General features: G+C 41.2%; 2 protein-coding genes across 2 annotated transcripts; both read right to left on the bottom strand.

Annotated features, from left to right (window-relative positions):
• Positions 1-18: 18 nt before the first annotated feature.
• On the bottom strand, positions 19-7,218 carry LOC121945728 (cytochrome P450 11B, mitochondrial). Its single transcript, XM_042490036.1, has 10 exons — positions 7,167-7,218; positions 6,887-7,067; positions 6,592-6,747; positions 5,493-5,707; positions 3,526-3,729; positions 3,223-3,404; positions 2,578-2,744; positions 1,172-1,250; positions 859-1,074; positions 19-436 (listed from the first exon to the last, which is right to left on the bottom strand). Exons 1-10 carry the CDS (start codon positions 7,216-7,218, stop codon positions 326-328), a joined length of 1,563 nt encoding a protein of 520 aa, XP_042345970.1. The 3' UTR covers positions 19-325.
• A 2,763-nt stretch (positions 7,219-9,981) lies between these two features.
• si:ch211-81a5.8 (uncharacterized protein LOC560648 homolog) lies at positions 9,982-13,545 on the bottom strand. Its single transcript, XM_042490037.1, has 3 exons — positions 13,318-13,545; positions 11,795-11,878; positions 9,982-10,200 (listed from the first exon to the last, which is right to left on the bottom strand). The coding sequence occupies exons 1-3, from the start codon at positions 13,543-13,545 to the stop codon at positions 9,982-9,984; spliced, it is 531 nt and encodes a 176-aa protein (XP_042345971.1).
• Positions 13,546-17,714: the final 4,169 nt, after the last annotated feature.

A 17,714-nucleotide genomic window follows, 5' to 3' on the forward strand; every position in this document is an offset into this window, starting at 1 on the left:
ATGTAAATGAATGGGTTAGTGTGATTTTTAGTGCCATCTAGTGGAAATTGGTGTTAATGCTGCTTTTGCTACGTTTGCTACAATGAAGACAACATGCGGAGGGAATTATACTTTATTTATCAGCTTCATGAATATTTGGGCTGAATGCAAAGTGTAGGAGGATGTAATAAAAAGCTCAGTATAAGCTTCAGTGAGTGTCATCAGGAATATGGCTGTTATGTTTGGAGATTAAAACAGGCGTTATTGTGTGCATGTCAACTGTTGATGGCACGAATCTCTTTTGTGTGTGTGCATGTGTGTGTGTGTGTGTGTGTGTGTGTGTTTGTCAGAGTTGGCTGAAAGTGATCCTTGGCGGAGTCTCGGGCTGGAGGATGAGGGTACATGTGGTTTTGATGTCCTCTGAGGACGACACGCTGAGATGGAAGCTCAGCAGGATCTAGACAGAGAGGGAGGAGGGAGACGAAGGGAGGATAAAAGGAGGCAGAGGAGGTGATGAAGGTGTGAAGACAGAGTGGGAGAGGAGGAGCACAGCAGACGTTAAGAGGGATCACATGCTATACTCAGCAGCAGTGCTGGAACAGAGGTACAATTTAGGGTATGCTATTTGGATTTACTTAGTAATATATCATTTTATGCCACCTGATACTTCTACTCAACCATTTAGAGTGAAAAGTTTTTACTGCATTGATTCAATTATAATACATATAGTGATTATCTATTTTATATTATAAATTACAGCTTGTCTGATCTTCTTTCTGTCGTCCCTTGCTATAACTCAACATCAGTCTTTCCATTTCCTGCATCACATCATTTGTCTTTCACCTCCTCCTCCTCCTCCTCTTCTTTGTCAATACTCACATGCATGAGTAGGAGCTGCATCTCATTCTCAGCGATCCTCCTCCCGACACACTGCCTCGCCCCGAACCCAAACGCCAGGGAGCGAAACGCCCCCGCCTCCTCTCCTTTCTGGCCTTCTTTTCTACCGCTGCTCCATCGGCTGGGGTCAAAGCACAGTGGATCCTCAAACACCTCGGCACTCCTTCCCAGGGGGTAAAGACAGGCCTGAACCATCGTCTGAGGGGAGAGTCGATAACCACGAAACACACCGATGTCAGCCGGAGCACTAAATGTCCCTGAACATGTTTGAGTCACAGTCTGATCTCAGTCTCACCCCGGCAGGTACGTGGTAATTCTGCAGAACAATATCTTTGATCGGATACCGCTGCACTGTGGTTCCCACTGGATATAACCTGACACAACCAAGACACACAAAACACAAACACACACACACACACACACACACACAGTTGGCCCTATGTGTTATAGATGTTATCTTTGACTTCTGACTCAACACCAAACTCAGGGGTTACTGCAAATCAATTCTTATTGCTGATGAAAACAGTGCAGAAAGAAAAAGACTCTTAGAGATCTTTTCCAAAGCTCAGAGTCTATTTTTTTTTTTTATGATTCTCTATTGATCTGAAGAAAAAAGGACTTTTTATTCTCCTCTTACATTCATCATCTTAGCCAGTGAAGTGTAGGGATGCAACAAATGTCCTTGGTTCACTATATATCAGCCGCTTGTTAGTTATCTGATTAATTGCACATTTGTTTGGGAATTTGCGCCATTAAAGCATAGTATCAGTGTTAGTCTTGCATTCTTGTGTTATCGTTTGGTCCTATCTTGATGAAATCTTAATTACTTTAAGCAGTGGTGTAGGTTTTGTTTCAAAATCGACTGGGACATCAATGAAACACAGTGTTTGGCAGGTTGATTTCCTGCATTCTGGTGTACATTTAAGTATCTTTGTGCATTTTTGAATACGTTCTGATGTAAATATGTGTAATTCTGTCAAAACAAAAGTCCTCAGCTACTTTCATGTTCTTAATGGAGGAGAAAAAAGGTACACGTTCTAAACATTGAGGATGACTTATCACCGCCCCCATCCTAAGGACAAATATTTGTCCTTTTTCTGAATCACATTGTGATGTAAATGTCTGAAATTTTGTCAAAACAAAAGTCCTTGGCTACGTTAATGTTTTCAACGGGGGAAAAAAAATGTACTTGTTCTAAATATTGAGGAGGACATATCACCATCCCATCTTATGGACAAATAAGCACGGTCCATCCACTGATGAAGACCAAATGATATGACTAAAAGTCCCAATAAAACGTGTAAGTGGACCTCAAGTTGTCACTGTTTCATCAAACTACAATTTCCAAGGACAAGAATGAACTCTCATGCTTAACTTTTAAACTACGGATGAGAGGGTCCTAAAAGTGCTATGGAAAGGAATCATACTGAGCTCACATGTCAAATCTGTCTCCTTGATAGCCGAGCAAACTCCATTCACGGATAAAGAAAGCTCAGGAAAAAGCTTTTAGTTTATGCTTCTGGGGCAACATGCAAAAAAAACCCAACCTCGAGCTAAAAAAAAATCTCTGCATGTGATTCCTTGTTGGTTTCTGAGCATATATTCACAACACGGAGCAGAGGTGATGTGAATTGGATGTGTTCATTTGGCCTTAAAACAGTTAAACCGTGAGCAGATGGATGTGTCCTGAGCATCATGTACCTGAGTATCTCCTTGATTGTGCCTTTCAGCAGTGGTGCTCCCTGCAGGGCTTTCTGAAGATCCCCACCGGCCTGAGCCCATGACGCCCTCACCTGCTGCCTCACCCTCTCCTGCACCTCCGGGTTACGGCCCAACTCAAACAGAGCAAACTGCAGGGGCACTGCTGTCTGCAGAGAGGACGGATGAGAGGTGACACGGAAGCAGTTAGGGTGAGGGAAGAAGACAAATACACAGACACAGTTTCCATCACCTCAGAGGACACTGAATTGATTTACATTAATTTCCTGGGATTACCCATGTCATAACCCATAATTTCACCCCTAAAATTTCAAGTTATGTAGACTTTCATTTTGTCCCCAAAAGGGAGACCAGTCCCCACAATATGACTGTACAAACAGATTTGTGTCCCCATGACATGAGTTACATGTACACATGCACACACACACAGTCATGTTTCCATCAGTTCAGAGGACATTACATTGATTTACATTAGTTTCCAGGAATTACCCTAAACCATGACCTAAGCCATCACCCAAAAATTCATGATTTGAATTATGAAGACTTGCATTTTGTCCCCAAAAGGAAAGCCAGTCCCCACACCATGAATAATACATGCACACACATACAACACACGAGCAGACGCACCGTGTCGACTCCTCCAGCCATCAGCTCAGTGACGTTGGCTTTGATGAGGTCCAAAGACAGCTGCCCTTTCTCCATGAGTTGATTCAGAACCCCGGTGTACTGGCCTCCAGCTGCTCCACCCTCCGACCCCAGAGACTGGGAGGAAAACAGGCGCTGGTACCCTCTCTGGATCCTCGCCTCCGCTGGAAGAGGATCAGAGCAGAATGACTGAGTCAGGTAAGATGGGAGTAGTGCAGGAGGAAACAGACTGAAGAGAGAAACTAAATTCATTTATAAATTTAGGAGTCCAGTGAGTGTTCGTACCATGGGTGAAGATGTGGTCCCATGCACTGGCATGCTGGGTCCACAGGGGAGCGCCGATGTAGAGCAGCAGGCGAGGGGGCAGGTAGAGGAGCGGGGGTGTTGTTGCCAGCATTCGCTCTACAGCCCAGATGAACTTCTGGGACTCCAGAGAGGGAGATGAGGAGAAGAGGCCAATACGTTCCCCGTAGATCACATGGCAACTGGCTACAGTGAGAGATACATGACGGTGAGCAAACAAGCTGAACTGAGGCTAAAACAAGTTGAAACCCTGTTTTTTAAAAATGTTTTAAACTAGTAAAGGCTGCACTGGATAATAAACTCCAGGTTGACATTTTTTAAAGCCGATTATAAAAACATCCTGACTCATTTTTTCATGCACTAAATTTAAGCTTTGCAGGATTACATGGCCCTATGGATTGTAAAATGAGGCCCCAAAAATGTCTGTGAGTATGACTGCAAGAAAATATTCTGTGTTTTTCAAATCCAGCTCCATACAGAAAGACAGTTTGGTGTTTTGAGAGCATAAATTGCATCAGACAGGGTTCAGACAGTCAAGAAGACCTCTGGGGTGGGGGTGGGGTGGGGTTAGTAGAACTTGCAAATGCAAATTTCCAGCCCTGGAAAAGTTTTGGAAAACAAAGTATAACCAAAGGCATTGATTTTTTTATTCCACAAACCTGTACAATAACACTTTCTGGCTATAATAAATGGTGTCATTTTTGTTGATTCACCAGTTTTTTTTAAGAAAAAAAATCTATTATTTAAAATGTTAAAAAACACAAAATCACAAAATGGTTTTCTTTAAAAATTGCCAATCATTTTTGAAGGGAAAAAAAAGCCATTCATCTCTTTAGAAATCACCAAAACTCTATTAAGGATCAAAAATAGCCCATATTTTTAAAAGAAAACGTGCCCTCCAAACCTACAGGCCAGTTTGGAAGGTAAGTTTTCTTAAAAAATCAACAGTAAAATAAATACAAAATACAGTCATTTAAAATTGTATTACCCTCGTTTCCAAGAATGTATGGTCTTTAAAAATTGCCTCAAAGTCATGGAAACGATGGGTAAAAACGTGCATGAACCTGCTCAGAGGAACAACCTCACATCCATCACCCATCAGACATAGTCGTATTACATTAACCCTGCATCACTGACTGGAATCATTTCTTGCAGCTCTATTCCTATCCCGGCTTAGCACCTGGCTTCGTGTGATGTGGTCCCATTAGGAGCAGAGTAGCATGACTCAAAGTCATCAACTATTCACCCCTCTCTTGCTCTCCCTCTCTCACACACACACACACACACACACACACACACACACACAGATGCATACAAGTACACAGCACGCTGAGTCACACAAGCATTCACACTTGTGAATGTGGCATGTTGCAGATAGGCTCATGAAAGGAGCAGACCCGCTGAAAGAATGCGGGAGCTTTGATCGTCTTTGTTGGCGTTTCTATTTTTAAAGGTGTTCTCCTCGACCTCCTACATCTGTAATATGCTAACGACAGATCAGCCTCGGGTTAAAATGAGGTTTAGTTCTTGTAAGAGGCGAGAATATTTTTTGATTAAATACAGAAAGAGCTAAAGCAGTGAAATGTTAGGATTTTTTTAGATTTTAAAAAGGAGATGTTGTACATTGTGTAATTCCTCTGACGTGAGACGCTGTCACAGCCTACGTCAGCATTTGTGACTCAGCTATGAAAACCTGTCAAAAGAGGGAGGTGGTATTAATCCATATGGTCCCCTCCCCCAGGACTTTAATGTCAATCATAGCTGGATGAAAAGGAGACCTGACAGTTCAGAAGTGGGATGTCCCCATAACGCCCTTGTCCTTTTACACCTCTCTACACTTTTCCTGGATAGAAAAGGCGCCAGAATTCTGTGGCGATGGTGTGTAAATAAAACAACGGTAATCACACATGAGAATACATATCAAGTCAAAGAGGACTGAAGATGATGACCTTCAAGTGCAAAGCGGAAGAGGTCGGGACTGGGATCCATGGTCAGGATGCGTTTCCCCTCCCCACCTCTCCCCTCCCTCTCCACTCTTGCCCGCAGCATTCGGCAGAAATCCCCGGCGACCTCATCAAGCAGGGGGAGAAAGCGCTTCACAGGCGCACTCATCATCACCTCCTTGTTGAGCAGTAGACGGTCAGCTCGCCACTCCTCGCCGTTCCTGTGGAGAGAAGATTTGGAGCGGGGCATTAAGGTCGAGCCGCTTTCTTCTGCTCAGTCATTGTGAAACAAAGAAATTATAGAAAGAAAACCAGACATCCTTTCTGGAGGCTGTAGACGTGCTGGTGCGTTACTTTAATATGCAGTAAGAAGAGAGGAAACTGCACCTGTTTCCTGTTGTGTTAACCTGAACCTAAACAAAGCCCATCTTTGATGCCTAATGTCTACCCAACTGTACCTTTACCCATCCATTATTTCTGTAACACTTGGCCAAAACCTAAGACCATGGACACATTATCAGACAATGGGCCCCTGGAACCAGATATTTAAAAGGTCCTCCTAAATAGAAGCAAGAATAGACTAAAAGAGACAAAAAATGAGACTAATCTTACTGCTGCATCATTTGTAGTCTTTTTTTTTTGATACCATCTCAATATTTAGATATAAGATTTTGAACCTTCTCTTTTTTTTACTTACAAAAATGATGCCATCAGAATAATTTCAAAAATGCTACAATCACATTAATATTCCATTTTTGAGAGCTTTTAAAAGCGGCATCAACATGGGTAAAATTGAATACTTTACACAACTGATTGAACAAGCAAGAAGACGATGATACAAGTGATTACATGCACTTAAACACACACACACACACACACACACACACACACACACACACACACAGTTGTTTCCCTAACTTGTGGAGACATTCCAACATTACACTGAGTTAAGCCTCTTTCATGCATAATTTCTGGGGTAAATTATTTAGATAACCTTTCAGGCACCATTAGAGATTTTCAGTTTTGACAAGTGCATTACATTCACGACACACATGCATATACAAAATTGTGTGTGTGACTGTGTGTGTGTGTGTGTGTTACTGACTTGAGGAAGACTCCCTTGCTGTGCTGCCGTGTCTCTCTGTGTGTTGCCCAGGGCTGCAGGGTCATCCGTCGTGGGTTCAGGCCCTCTGAGCGAAACAGCTCAGCGATGTCAGACGGCAGCATGATGTTCACGCTGCTTTGGGTGCCCAAGTGCTCTCTTCACAAAAACACAGAAAGACTCGAGAGTAAACCTATTTGCACTTCTGCAATATAAAATTTTGAAACTGATGTTCAGTACTTTCTCTACTTATTTAAGAATCAGTGTAATACTTAAGGTAAGATAATCATCCTGCTACCTGTAGATGGGACCCAGGGTGTTGAAGGTCCGCTCCATGTGCTTGTGGAGCTGCCGGAAGCGATCTTCTCTCCAGAACTTCACCAAGTTGACCCAGCCGCTCCTCCCTGTGTGAGGGATCTCCTCAAAGCTCCGCACTCGTCCATCCACACCTCTCTTTCTAACACCTGTGCTCTCAGCTCCTTTTGTCTCCTCCAACTTTCCATGTGCCACCGGCTCCGCCGCCGTCACACAAAGAGCTCTGTGTGGCGCGACACGACAAAGAAGATTTCTGGACCCACTGGTGCCCCGTGCTCTGACAGTCACGGGCACTTGGATGTTCATGCTCCTCATGGTTCAAACGAGATGTGTTCATCTGTCTCATCAAGAGATGTGACACCGCTCGCTGCCGTGTTTGCAGGACCGACTATTTCCCACTGTCATCCTCAACCTTGTATCCTTGGATGTGTCCTATTGCTCTGACAAACTGATAGCAGACGATGATTAATGGATGTGGAGATCAGAGTTCAAGAGAATCACAACAGAGCCCAGATGTCAGGCTGGTCCAGAACACACACATAGCTGTGTTTCCATCACTTCAGAGGACATTATATTGGCTTCAATTCATTTTTTCAAGACTTCCCCGAACCCTAACCACTACTTGCCTGTCCCTTTAATTTCATCCAGCCTTAACCCAAGTCTTCACCCTAAAATTTAATGATTGGTATTATAGGGACTTTCACTTTGTCCCCAAAAGATAGGAGTCCCAACAATGTGCCTGTGTGAACAGCATGACCCCACAATATGAGTAATACAAGAATACATACACACACACACACACACACACACACACACACACAGAGCGAGAGTGAGTGAGAGTGAGAGTGAGAGAGAGAGTCATGTTTCCGTCACTTCACAATATTTCCTGCAGACTTACCCCTGACCCTAAACACCCCTCTTGCCTAACCCTAAACTTCCCCTGACCCTAACCCAGGTATTTGCCCTAAAATGTAATAATTCACTTTCTGAGGACTTGTGCATTGAATAATACATGCCACACACACACAGACATATAGACACACACACACACAGACAGACATTAAATGGACTTACATTAATTTCCTGGAAACTTGCCCTTTATCTATTTACATCATGGGGACTTTCATTTTGTCCCCAAAAGGAAGGCCACAATGTATTTTGTAACCATTATGTTACAAAATACAAAATTTTGTAACCATTATGTTACAAAATACATTGTGGGGAAACAACATAAGTTATACACATCTACAAACACACACACACACACACACACACGCACACACACGCACACACACACATAGTCATGTGTCCATCTCTTCTGGGACATTACATTGACTTACATTAATTTCCTGGAGATTTACCTCTCACTGTAATTACTACTTGCATAACCTAACCGAAGTCCTTACCCTAACCTTTAAGAAATTATGAGGACTTGCATTTTGTCCCCAAAATGAAAGTAAATCCCCACAGCGTGACTGTATAAACAGATATATGTCCCCACAACAACAGTGTTGTAGTCCTTAGGATCAGTGTTGGTCTGGAGACTTGTCTAAAGACCACTTTTTTGAAGGTCTCAGTCTCGTCTCGGACCCTCTCTTCTTGGGTTAGGGTTAGGGTTTGATAAAGAGGATTTTGGGATTTTGGGACCACAACTGCTGGGGAATCACTAAACTACCTGTCCGGACAAGCAGTGTTGAATAAGGATCATTAACCTGATTTCAGCTTATTAGTGCTTGTATTTGTTTTCTCATAGAAAACAGAATATTCCTGTACATAAATTCACCTCTGCGTTGTGTTTTGATTATTTTATCAAGACATTTCTCATGATACACTTGTACGTACACACATATACAGCAGGACAATAAAGAGGGCAAATGAAGAGGAATCTTCATTTGTTTTCTGTGGGTGTTTTTATGGACATGTGTACCTGTCAGATCATTTTCAGGAGTGCCTTTGGTTTACCGTACGTGTGTCATTCAATGTGGGACTCGCACTGGTCCAGTCTCGGTCATGACTTGGTCTTAGTTTAGATGGTCTTGACTAAACACTACCAGACTACATGAAGGCCCAAAAAAGAGTGCATCTAGGCCATCAAAGTTGTCTTTATTACAGCTAATAGACCAAAAGCAAAAAGGTCAACTTTTAAATTTGTGGGGAAATTGACAAAGTTTTATGGTGAGTTCTTAGTCTCTGCTTCCTGTTGTATAAAACCTTTGATTAGGCAACATGAGACTATCAACACACCTATGAGAACTTAACAAGAAACTAACATCTTAAAACTTGGCTCAAAAAAGATACAATTTATATACAGTACATGTGATATAGATTTACAAAGCAAAACAAATTTCTCAGTTAATCATACGTACAAAACAAGTAAATTGAATGTCATTGTTTGTGTAGATGTGTGATGAAATGTTAATGTGTTGCCCTGAGATTCCTTACTTGTGTATAGATCACTCATTTGGATCTATATCATTTAGAAAGACATGAAAATAAGAAGAAACTAGCTATAGTAGCTTCTAGATTACATAACACATAATCTAATATTATTGAATAATTATCAGAATTTAAAAAATAGGCCCTTCATGGGGTTAAACCGTGATAAACCCTTTTACAGTAAATAACTTAAGGAATTTTATTAACAAAAGTGAATTATGTTTAGCTGAAAATGTAATTAATATACTGACCCCTATTAATTTTATTAAATTATATCATTATTGTATCATCAGATGAAATATAACACCACTTCACTGACTGGTGTTTAAGCAAATTTTATCAGAAAATTAATGACAGATTTGAGCTTGTTCGCAGCCCCTTTAAATGAATATTTAGTGCAATTTAAATAAGATATAAAATGGTCTAGCATGTTATTATTGCTACATAAAAGACAAAAAAAGAAGTACAAAAGGAAAGTCTGATGGACATATTTGTGTAACAGAGATGAGTGAGTTTGAATATTGATATGCGATGTTGAAGTTTATGTGTGAGCAGCGATCATGTGTGAAGGTCACCTGTTGTTTCTCTGCACTAATACAATCAGAAGGCGGTGTAGCTATCGTCCCTGTGATCACACATCGATCACATGACTTTACAACTCGCTGCTGTGGGAGGAGTGGACATCTTAGTGTGTTTCCTCCCCGTGAGCGCTGCTGTGTTAAAGCTGAGGCCTTGAAAGGCGCTCAGCAGGTTGAAGCCGTCGTCCTTGGTTTTGGTTTCAGGATGGATAATCTTCGACAGCTCGTGGGGGAGCGACACTCTCCCTCCGACAGACCTCAGGTGGTTTGTGTCCTTGGGGCTCTAATTATGAGATAAAAACAGGTGTCGAAGAGGGTGAATGTGACAAAAAATAAGAACTTCGTGCTGATGATCTAAATTAACTGTTTTTGTCTCATGCCTTTGTCTCACACACATTCCCCATAGCACACTGTCAGCACTTGAAGCACACATTATCAGTCTGCTATTGGGGAAGAAGCTCTGGATTGTTTGTATTTTTTTTACACAAAGCACAACTGTCTTGGACAGCACTAAACCCAGGACTAGTGTCTGGGTTATTTTGTTTTGATTGGACTTCTGCATGTTAGTAGGTCATTTTTGTCTCCACAAAAATCAAGTAAAAGACATATGTCGACAGTGTGATTCAACTTTTAATTTGATAATCGGTGCCCTAAAGGTGAAGCCTGGCTGCACTTTATCTCTGGAGGAGTTCACTCGACCAGTTAAAACCACAGTTGATTTGTTAGCTGTATCTGGCTCTTTTAGAACATTATTCTGACGGTATCAGAGAAACTCATGTGAAGTGGAGTGGATTGGAAAATTGGTGAAGTCAGTGTAACTGGCTCTTGCTACTGCAAGACTAAAAAGGTGTGATAAATAGACTCTGACTGGCTGTGAAAGAAAATGGATCAACGTCAGGCATGAGAGTCCACAGAGATGGAGTCTGGGCTTTTCTGAGGTGCGTGCATAAGTTTTTTATAGGTTGTAAGATCTTTTAAACAATTCACGTAAAGAACAAAGCAGGAGTGTTTTATTGTGTAGTCCAAATCTTTAGCATGTAGTCTGCTGGGGGGGAGGCAGAGAGCCCGGGAGTCAGGCCCATGCTACATCAACATAGAGCATAGAAAAACACCTGTAAAGTGAGAATTTATTGTTTGGGAGGTTGATGAAGTAAAAAAAACTTTAATAAAAAAAGAGCACATACTTTCAGGCTTGCCATAAGGCGGGGGGTCAAAGAATGCAGATGACCCTGGTCCTTGGCCCAGGATGGGGCCACATGTAAAGGTCCATGCACCACTGGTGGTGCTGGAGTGTGTGAATTTGGAAAATTTTGCCCCACCATCCATGATTTCTAATAACTGGCCAGTATACCTCCACAAAAGCTGCACAGTCCTAAAATTTATTATATTAAGAAAAATATTTTTAATCACCATCTGAACCTCTGCATGCATCCAAATAGGCAGGGTTATACCATATCATAGTGATTTTTGTATTCTGAATATTAGGGCTGATTAGTACAGTCAGACATAAAACCACTGAGTTACGGTCATGTAAGTGAGTTTAAAATGAAATTTAGTTGTTTTTTTCTGATCTTTGAGTTAGAGCGAGTAAAGCTTATGATATTGTGCCGCCACACTTTAATGATGATTGCAAGATTAGCATGCATACCAGTATCTTAATTAAAGTGAACTAGGGGTGGATCTCCCTCATGCATAAATCATACATTTATAACAGCCTAATTTAACGCATGATCCATGATGATGAAGGTACAGAAATATTGAAATGCATGGCAAACGTAGCATATCATTAATATTAGATTATTTTTTCATAGATTATTTTTTTCTCCTTGTATGACATAAAAATCTAACAAAATATTTAAAAAAAAAAACCCACAGACCTCAGACAGCTGATATTTTTTCCTGAAGTGAGCTCTCATCGCCGCCCTCTCTGCATTCTTCTGAGCGTTCATCGCTTCTCGCTGCTTTCTGTAAACACAGCAAAGAAAAATCAAATACACCTGACATATTGCAGAGTGGATTTCATTGAAGACACATCTCTGCCACAGCAGTGACTCAGGTTTGTGACTCAGAGTTAACTCGGTTCATTTTAGCTGCCTTCTCTAATGAAGGTAAATGGAAGCAGCTGCAGGTGGAAACATAATGAAAATGTCACATTTAGAGACGACGTGAATTCAGAACACATGTTGCAGCTCATACAGAAGGTGAGTTCTTTTTCAGATTAAAACTTAATTTCACATGCAAAAAGATGGATGGAAAATAAACTTTTTCAGATTCGTGACATTTGTCCAAAGAAAGCACATGTGCTGCGATGCTGTTTTCAGTGATGGAGAGTATCTAAGTACATTTACTCAATCTAATGACACTTAACATTTCTACTCCACTTCATTTCTCAGGAAAACATTACTTCCATTTACATGCAATAAAATAAGCCTCATCCTGGCATACTACAATATTAACATGCTGCTTTCACGTTTCAGATGCCTGAAATACTAATCTAAGAATACAATATTAGATAGTACAACACTCTCAGGGACTATTTTTCTGCATTGAGTACTTTTATTTTTTATGCTTAAAAGTACATTTTTTTTCATCCAGCTGGCATTCGGTGTTATTGACACTGACATTTGGTTGAATTTAGATCGTCAGTGTCAGGGAAACATTTAATGCCAGCGTCACTTTGAGAAAGAATACTGATGACAGATGACTTTAACATTTGGTTTAAGTTGTGTTGCTAAGCAACAAAAATGCAATGTCTTCCAAACTTCTCATGACAGCATCATCTTGACATAGAGCAAAAATATCTAGTTGCAGGGTATGTAGAACAAAATGTTAACGTACGTACAGCATGAAATTCTAACATTTTAATCTAGCAATTTAATTCCAACCAAAATTGTCTGTCGCATGAGTCCAGTGTCTTTTTGATGTCATATTGACATCCACTACCAGCTGGGAATACTTATATACTTTCGATTCAGTTAAGGAATTTTACTCGTAATTAAGTATATTTGCAGAGCAGTACTGTTACTTTACTTAAAGGTTCATTTAGAGGCATTTAGTGGTGAGGTTACAAAACAGGTTGCCATGTGCATAAGAGAGCTACAGCAGCTGATATAACATACTTAACGCCCTTCAAAAGCCAATGTTTGGTTTGTCTGTTCTGGGCTACTGTAGAACCAACAGGGTGGACTCTGTGGGAGACGACCCGCTCCGTATGTGGATATAAACTGCTCACTCTAAGGTAACGAAAACCCAACAATTCTTATTTTAGGTTTATTTTAGATTATGAACTAACGAAAACATTATTTAGAATATTATTTACTATTTCTGCCAATAGATGACCCTAAAGCTTACACACTGGGCCTTTGATTCAAGGCATGTTGTGTTTCTACAGAGTGTCCACTTGCCTCTCCTTCTCCAGGTCCGCCTGGTACGAGCAGATGATTGGTGGATCTCTGTGTTGTGATGTCCGTGGAGGAGGTGTCCTCCCCAACCTGTTGCATCCCCCTCCTCTACTCCTCCTGTTTCTGCGTCTGGCACACAATTTCTTCTCCTTCACCCTCGACACACAGCTGGTCAGCTTCCTCATGGGCGCCCTCAGCGATTTTTTTACTCTCACCACAGACTCCATGATGCTCCGAGGACGGGAGGGAATGACCACACCACTACTTCTTACACAGATGGTGGGTGAGTATGTAACGGTTTTCTCCTTCACTCATGTTGTGTTGATCTGACAGGACAAACTCGGGACACAAAGTCTCACGTTGTGTGGCGGCAAGAACTCAGGGTGAGACCTGCCAAGGACAAGGACATCAGTCAGACTCGGCTCAGACTGTCTACATGCACACCTGCTTACTAATACATACACAGATAAAGTGTTTGTCATTTAGACAGAGACAGATGAAGACCACCACCCCTGTATGTTTCTGCAAACCATTGACATTTGGACATTATTAGGTAGAGGATACACAACACTTGGTTGGGGTTGGGAATAAAATCATGCTCTTGATTAAAATATGTAATTTTGGTGGCACAATCATGGTGGGAAATGCTGCAGAAGTCTCTCTAAAAAACACGCAGTTTGAAACTTTACGCTTAATAACACTTTGGTTAACAATTAGTTATATTTAGGTACAAAAAATGGTCGGGATAAGATCATGTTTTGGCAAAAAAGTACCCTGATTGGGGGGCACAATCCTAGCAGGAAAAGCAGTAATGTCTCCAATAAAAACAATGGCTTTTTGTGGCACCGACAGGTTGCTACGAAACACCCAAGTTTGGAGCATAAAAATCTGATGAAAAGATAGCAATGAAACACTAAATTGTCTGCAATTATAAAGCCATCTGGCCGAGGTTTCACACCATCCACCATCCCCTCCACCTCCGGGTACAACGTCAAAGTTGAAAGAAACGTTGATTTGATACATATTAAATGTGAGCTTGTAACATATCTGTGACTTGCAGAAACATACAATGCCAAACATTTTCTTCTGGCAACTGTGTTGGAAACTATACAAGAACAAAAAGTGACAAATGTTAGACTCAAACATAACAGACAGGTTCTTATTCAGGTCATTTCTCATCCACACACAACAGTAACATGGTTTATCATGTTTGTCCGCTCTGCAGTTTTCTTACCCATGCAGGTGGTCACAGTTGGCCAGAGGCTCACAGCATAAAATCCTGATAAAGCTCCAGCCAGATGGCTTCTGCCGCGACCAGACAATCCTGCAAAGCTTCAGAACAAATCAGAGAGAACAAGACGAAACAAGTTTCTCCATAAAATGTTGCTCCTGTGCTCCTTGACCCTCACAGGAGTAAATCACTGTTTGCCGGTCCAGGTTCTGCTTGTTCTGCTCCCAAACTCGTTCCACTCTTCAACTCCTCCCAACTCTCCGATACAGATTACCACTTAAAGGACTTAATGAGGGGAATCTCGTTAGCCGTGGCAGGTAATGCACCCGATGACTCACGTGTTTGTGATGGAGATTTAGAGAGCTGATGTCATGTCAAGTGACACACGCATGCTTTTACGGGCCTGATGTCAGTGTTTGTTCCTGTATTCAGAGTCTTGTTTGTTCTCTTTAGATGCTGCATTAACTGAATTCGGTTTGGTTTATATCACACTAAATGTAAAAAGATGACAAAGGACGAAATGGTGCTTAAATTCAGCCAAGTGGGCTGGCAGAAAGCCATGAAGATTCTTCTCGAGATAAAGCAGTTCAATTTCTCCCAAGAACATAATCTGTATTTGGCTCTCTGGGTATTCAGAGAAGAGCAAAGATTTGGGGAGAGGAAATGAAACAAAGCGACACCTGGATGGAGAGCGTCTGGCCTGAGACGGCGGCGTCTGAGTCATAGAAAGATAAAAGAAAATTACTAACAACTGGACCAATTCCAAACAAAAATTGTCATTGCTGTTTTTTCTTCTTTTCTCCTTTACTAATATTTTTCCTTTTTAAATTCCTTATCCATGCAATTGTTTCTACTTATCCACCTTTTCACTTATTCTTTTTCAGTGATTGTTAACAAATATTTACAGATATGGGTCTCTTATCAAGGAATTCCACTCGTTGCTTCACTGATTTTTTTTCCCATTAAAGGGTTTTTTGGGGAGAGTTTTTCCTTAGTCACTGCTGTGAGGGTCCAAGGAAGCCCTCAAAGCCCTCTGAGGGAAATTGTAACTTGTGATAATGAGTTTTATGAATTAAATTGAATTGCTAATTGTTAATACAGTCCTATATTACTGTATTAACATTCAACCCCCACCACAACTCATGGACCATGCACGGAGTGCAGTGATCAGAGAGACAAATAAACAGACCAAAGACAACCCTGAAGGAGCTGGAAAGCTCCACAGCAGAGACTGGAGTATCTGTCCACAAGACCAGTTTAAGCCACATGTCCACTGAGCTGAACTTTTTGGAAGAATGGCCAGAAAAATGCCTTTACCTAAACAAAGATATTAGAATATGTTTGGAGTTTTCAACAAAGGCACGTAGGAGACTAACAAACACACAGAAGACGCTACTCTTGAACTATCTGGCCCCCCTTTAAAGTCCAGCTCTTTAGAGTAAACAGCTCAAAGTGGACAGAGTCTCCACTGTGGAGTTTTCCAGCTTCCTCAGATTTTGGTGTCTCTGTCATCTCTCTCTGATTACTTGCCTGGTATTTTAGTTTTAGTGTAGTAGTGGGTTTGTTGTGGTGCCGCATTTTTTCTATTTTGGAATAATGGATTTAATGGTGCTCGATAGGATGTTCAAAGTTTTAGATTTTCGTAAGAACCCAACCTAGATCTGAAGTTCTACAAAAAAAAGTTTTCCCTGACCTGTTTGAAGAGCGCTTTGGTCGTCATGGTGCCACGTGTTTCGTGGTGCTGCAGACTCTGGGGCCTTTCACAGCAGGTGTGTGCTGAGATCAAGTCATGCTTGGATTGAACACAGGTGGACTTTGACTAATTATGTGAATTTTGACAGTAATTGTTAGCACAGTCTTTAGTGTCACAGCAAAGGGGGTGAATCAGATGCACAAATCACTTTTCATTAGGCATTAGTTTTCATTGTTTTCACTTTACTGATTTTGACTATTTTGTGACTTCAACTCCATTAAAAAACTCCACGTAAAAATCCATTTAAATTAGTTCATACTGCGACAAAATCGGTCTCAGGAGTTTGCACTTGACTCTGAATTTTCTTGATTCCTCAGCAATAAACCCACCAAGTGTGAAGTCGATCAGATAAGCAATTGCAGAGAAAACCAGACAGACAGACTTTTTCCATTTCTGTTAGGTGTCTTTATAGCCTTCTGCTGATGAATGCTAAACTGGGGGCTTAAAGTGCATTTCTATTTTTCCTTTGGAATATTTTCTATGTCTGAATGTCTTTGACTGATTCCCCCCGGTGAGTTTTATCTATGGCCTACTCGGATGCTCTATTTGGCACACACACGCCTTGTGATCACTTAAAATCCCTCCATCCATGGTTTCCCCTCCTATTCTTTTTCCAGTCTGCTGCCCCGGCCACCTCGGTGTCTGACAGGTGAGGACGCTTTAATGCTTTAACGAGATCACCAAGAGAGGCCACGCCTCCTCGAGCTCATGTTCAGAGACAGATCTGGGATCAGACCACTCATTGGTCCTGTGTCAGCAGTATTTCTCCACAAACAAAGGTGGAGCTCATTAATAATCCTACAAATGAAATGTGTTTATTTATACGTTCATATTTTCCAATTTCCAACTTCATGCAAACGTGGATCTTAGTGAAAAATCAAGCACAAACATACTGTTGTAAAATATTACAATACTCTTGAAAAACTTTTAAAAAGCAATGCACACTCTGTCAAATACACTCTATAGTGACAAGGTTGTGTGTGTGTGTGTACCAAAGCTTCCATGCCAGCCCCCCATAAAGAGGTACTTAAAGGATTCTCATGCATCAGTGTCCAACATGTGACAGGACAGTCACTGACACCAACATATTAAACCCCCCCCCCCCCCCCCCCCCCACACACACACACACACACACACACACACACAGACACTTACACACACACATATTCTCATGCATGACCACACAAGAGGCTTGTCTTCCGCACAAACAAAGGTTATGCTAAATATTAATGTAATACTTAAAATTCTAAGTATACATTTCATCCTAACACATTAGCATAATGACCCAAATACAAAAAACATGGGAAATTATCACTTTGAAAAAAGCCAATGTGACCATCAGGGGATTCTTCACTATTTATATAAATCTCAGTTATCATTTTTGGGGGGAATTTAAATGGACACCTGAAAAC

This window comes from Plectropomus leopardus, chromosome 7 (genome assembly GCF_008729295.1).
Source record: "Plectropomus leopardus isolate mb chromosome 7, YSFRI_Pleo_2.0, whole genome shotgun sequence".
Taxonomy (NCBI): Eukaryota; Metazoa; Chordata; class Actinopteri; order Perciformes; family Serranidae; genus Plectropomus; species Plectropomus leopardus.

Bases quoted from the DNA above. Each gene is read 5' to 3' on its own strand.
- LOC121945728 (XM_042490036.1), bottom strand. From the start codon at position 7,218: ATGAGGAGCATGAACATCCAAGTGCCCGTGACTGTCAGAGCACGGGGC. The intron at 6,748-6,886 runs GTAGCAGGATGA...GTTTTTGTGAAG, and splicing joins ACCCTGGGTCCCATCTACAG to AGAGCACTTGGGCACCCAAA. The intron at 2,745-3,222 runs GTGCGTCTGCTC...TCCTCTCTGCAG, and splicing joins TGGCTGGAGGAGTCGACACG to ACAGCAGTGCCCCTGCAGTT.
- si:ch211-81a5.8 (XM_042490037.1), bottom strand. From the start codon at position 13,545: ATGGAGTCTGTGGTGAGAGTAAAAAAATCGCTGAGGGCGCCCATGAGG. The intron at 11,879-13,317 runs GTGGACACTCTG...GTTTACAGAAAG, and splicing joins ACCTGGAGAAGGAGAGGCAA to CAGCGAGAAGCGATGAACGC. The intron at 10,201-11,794 runs GTCTGTGGGTTT...TCTCATAATTAG, and splicing joins AAAAATATCAGCTGTCTGAG to AGCCCCAAGGACACAAACCA.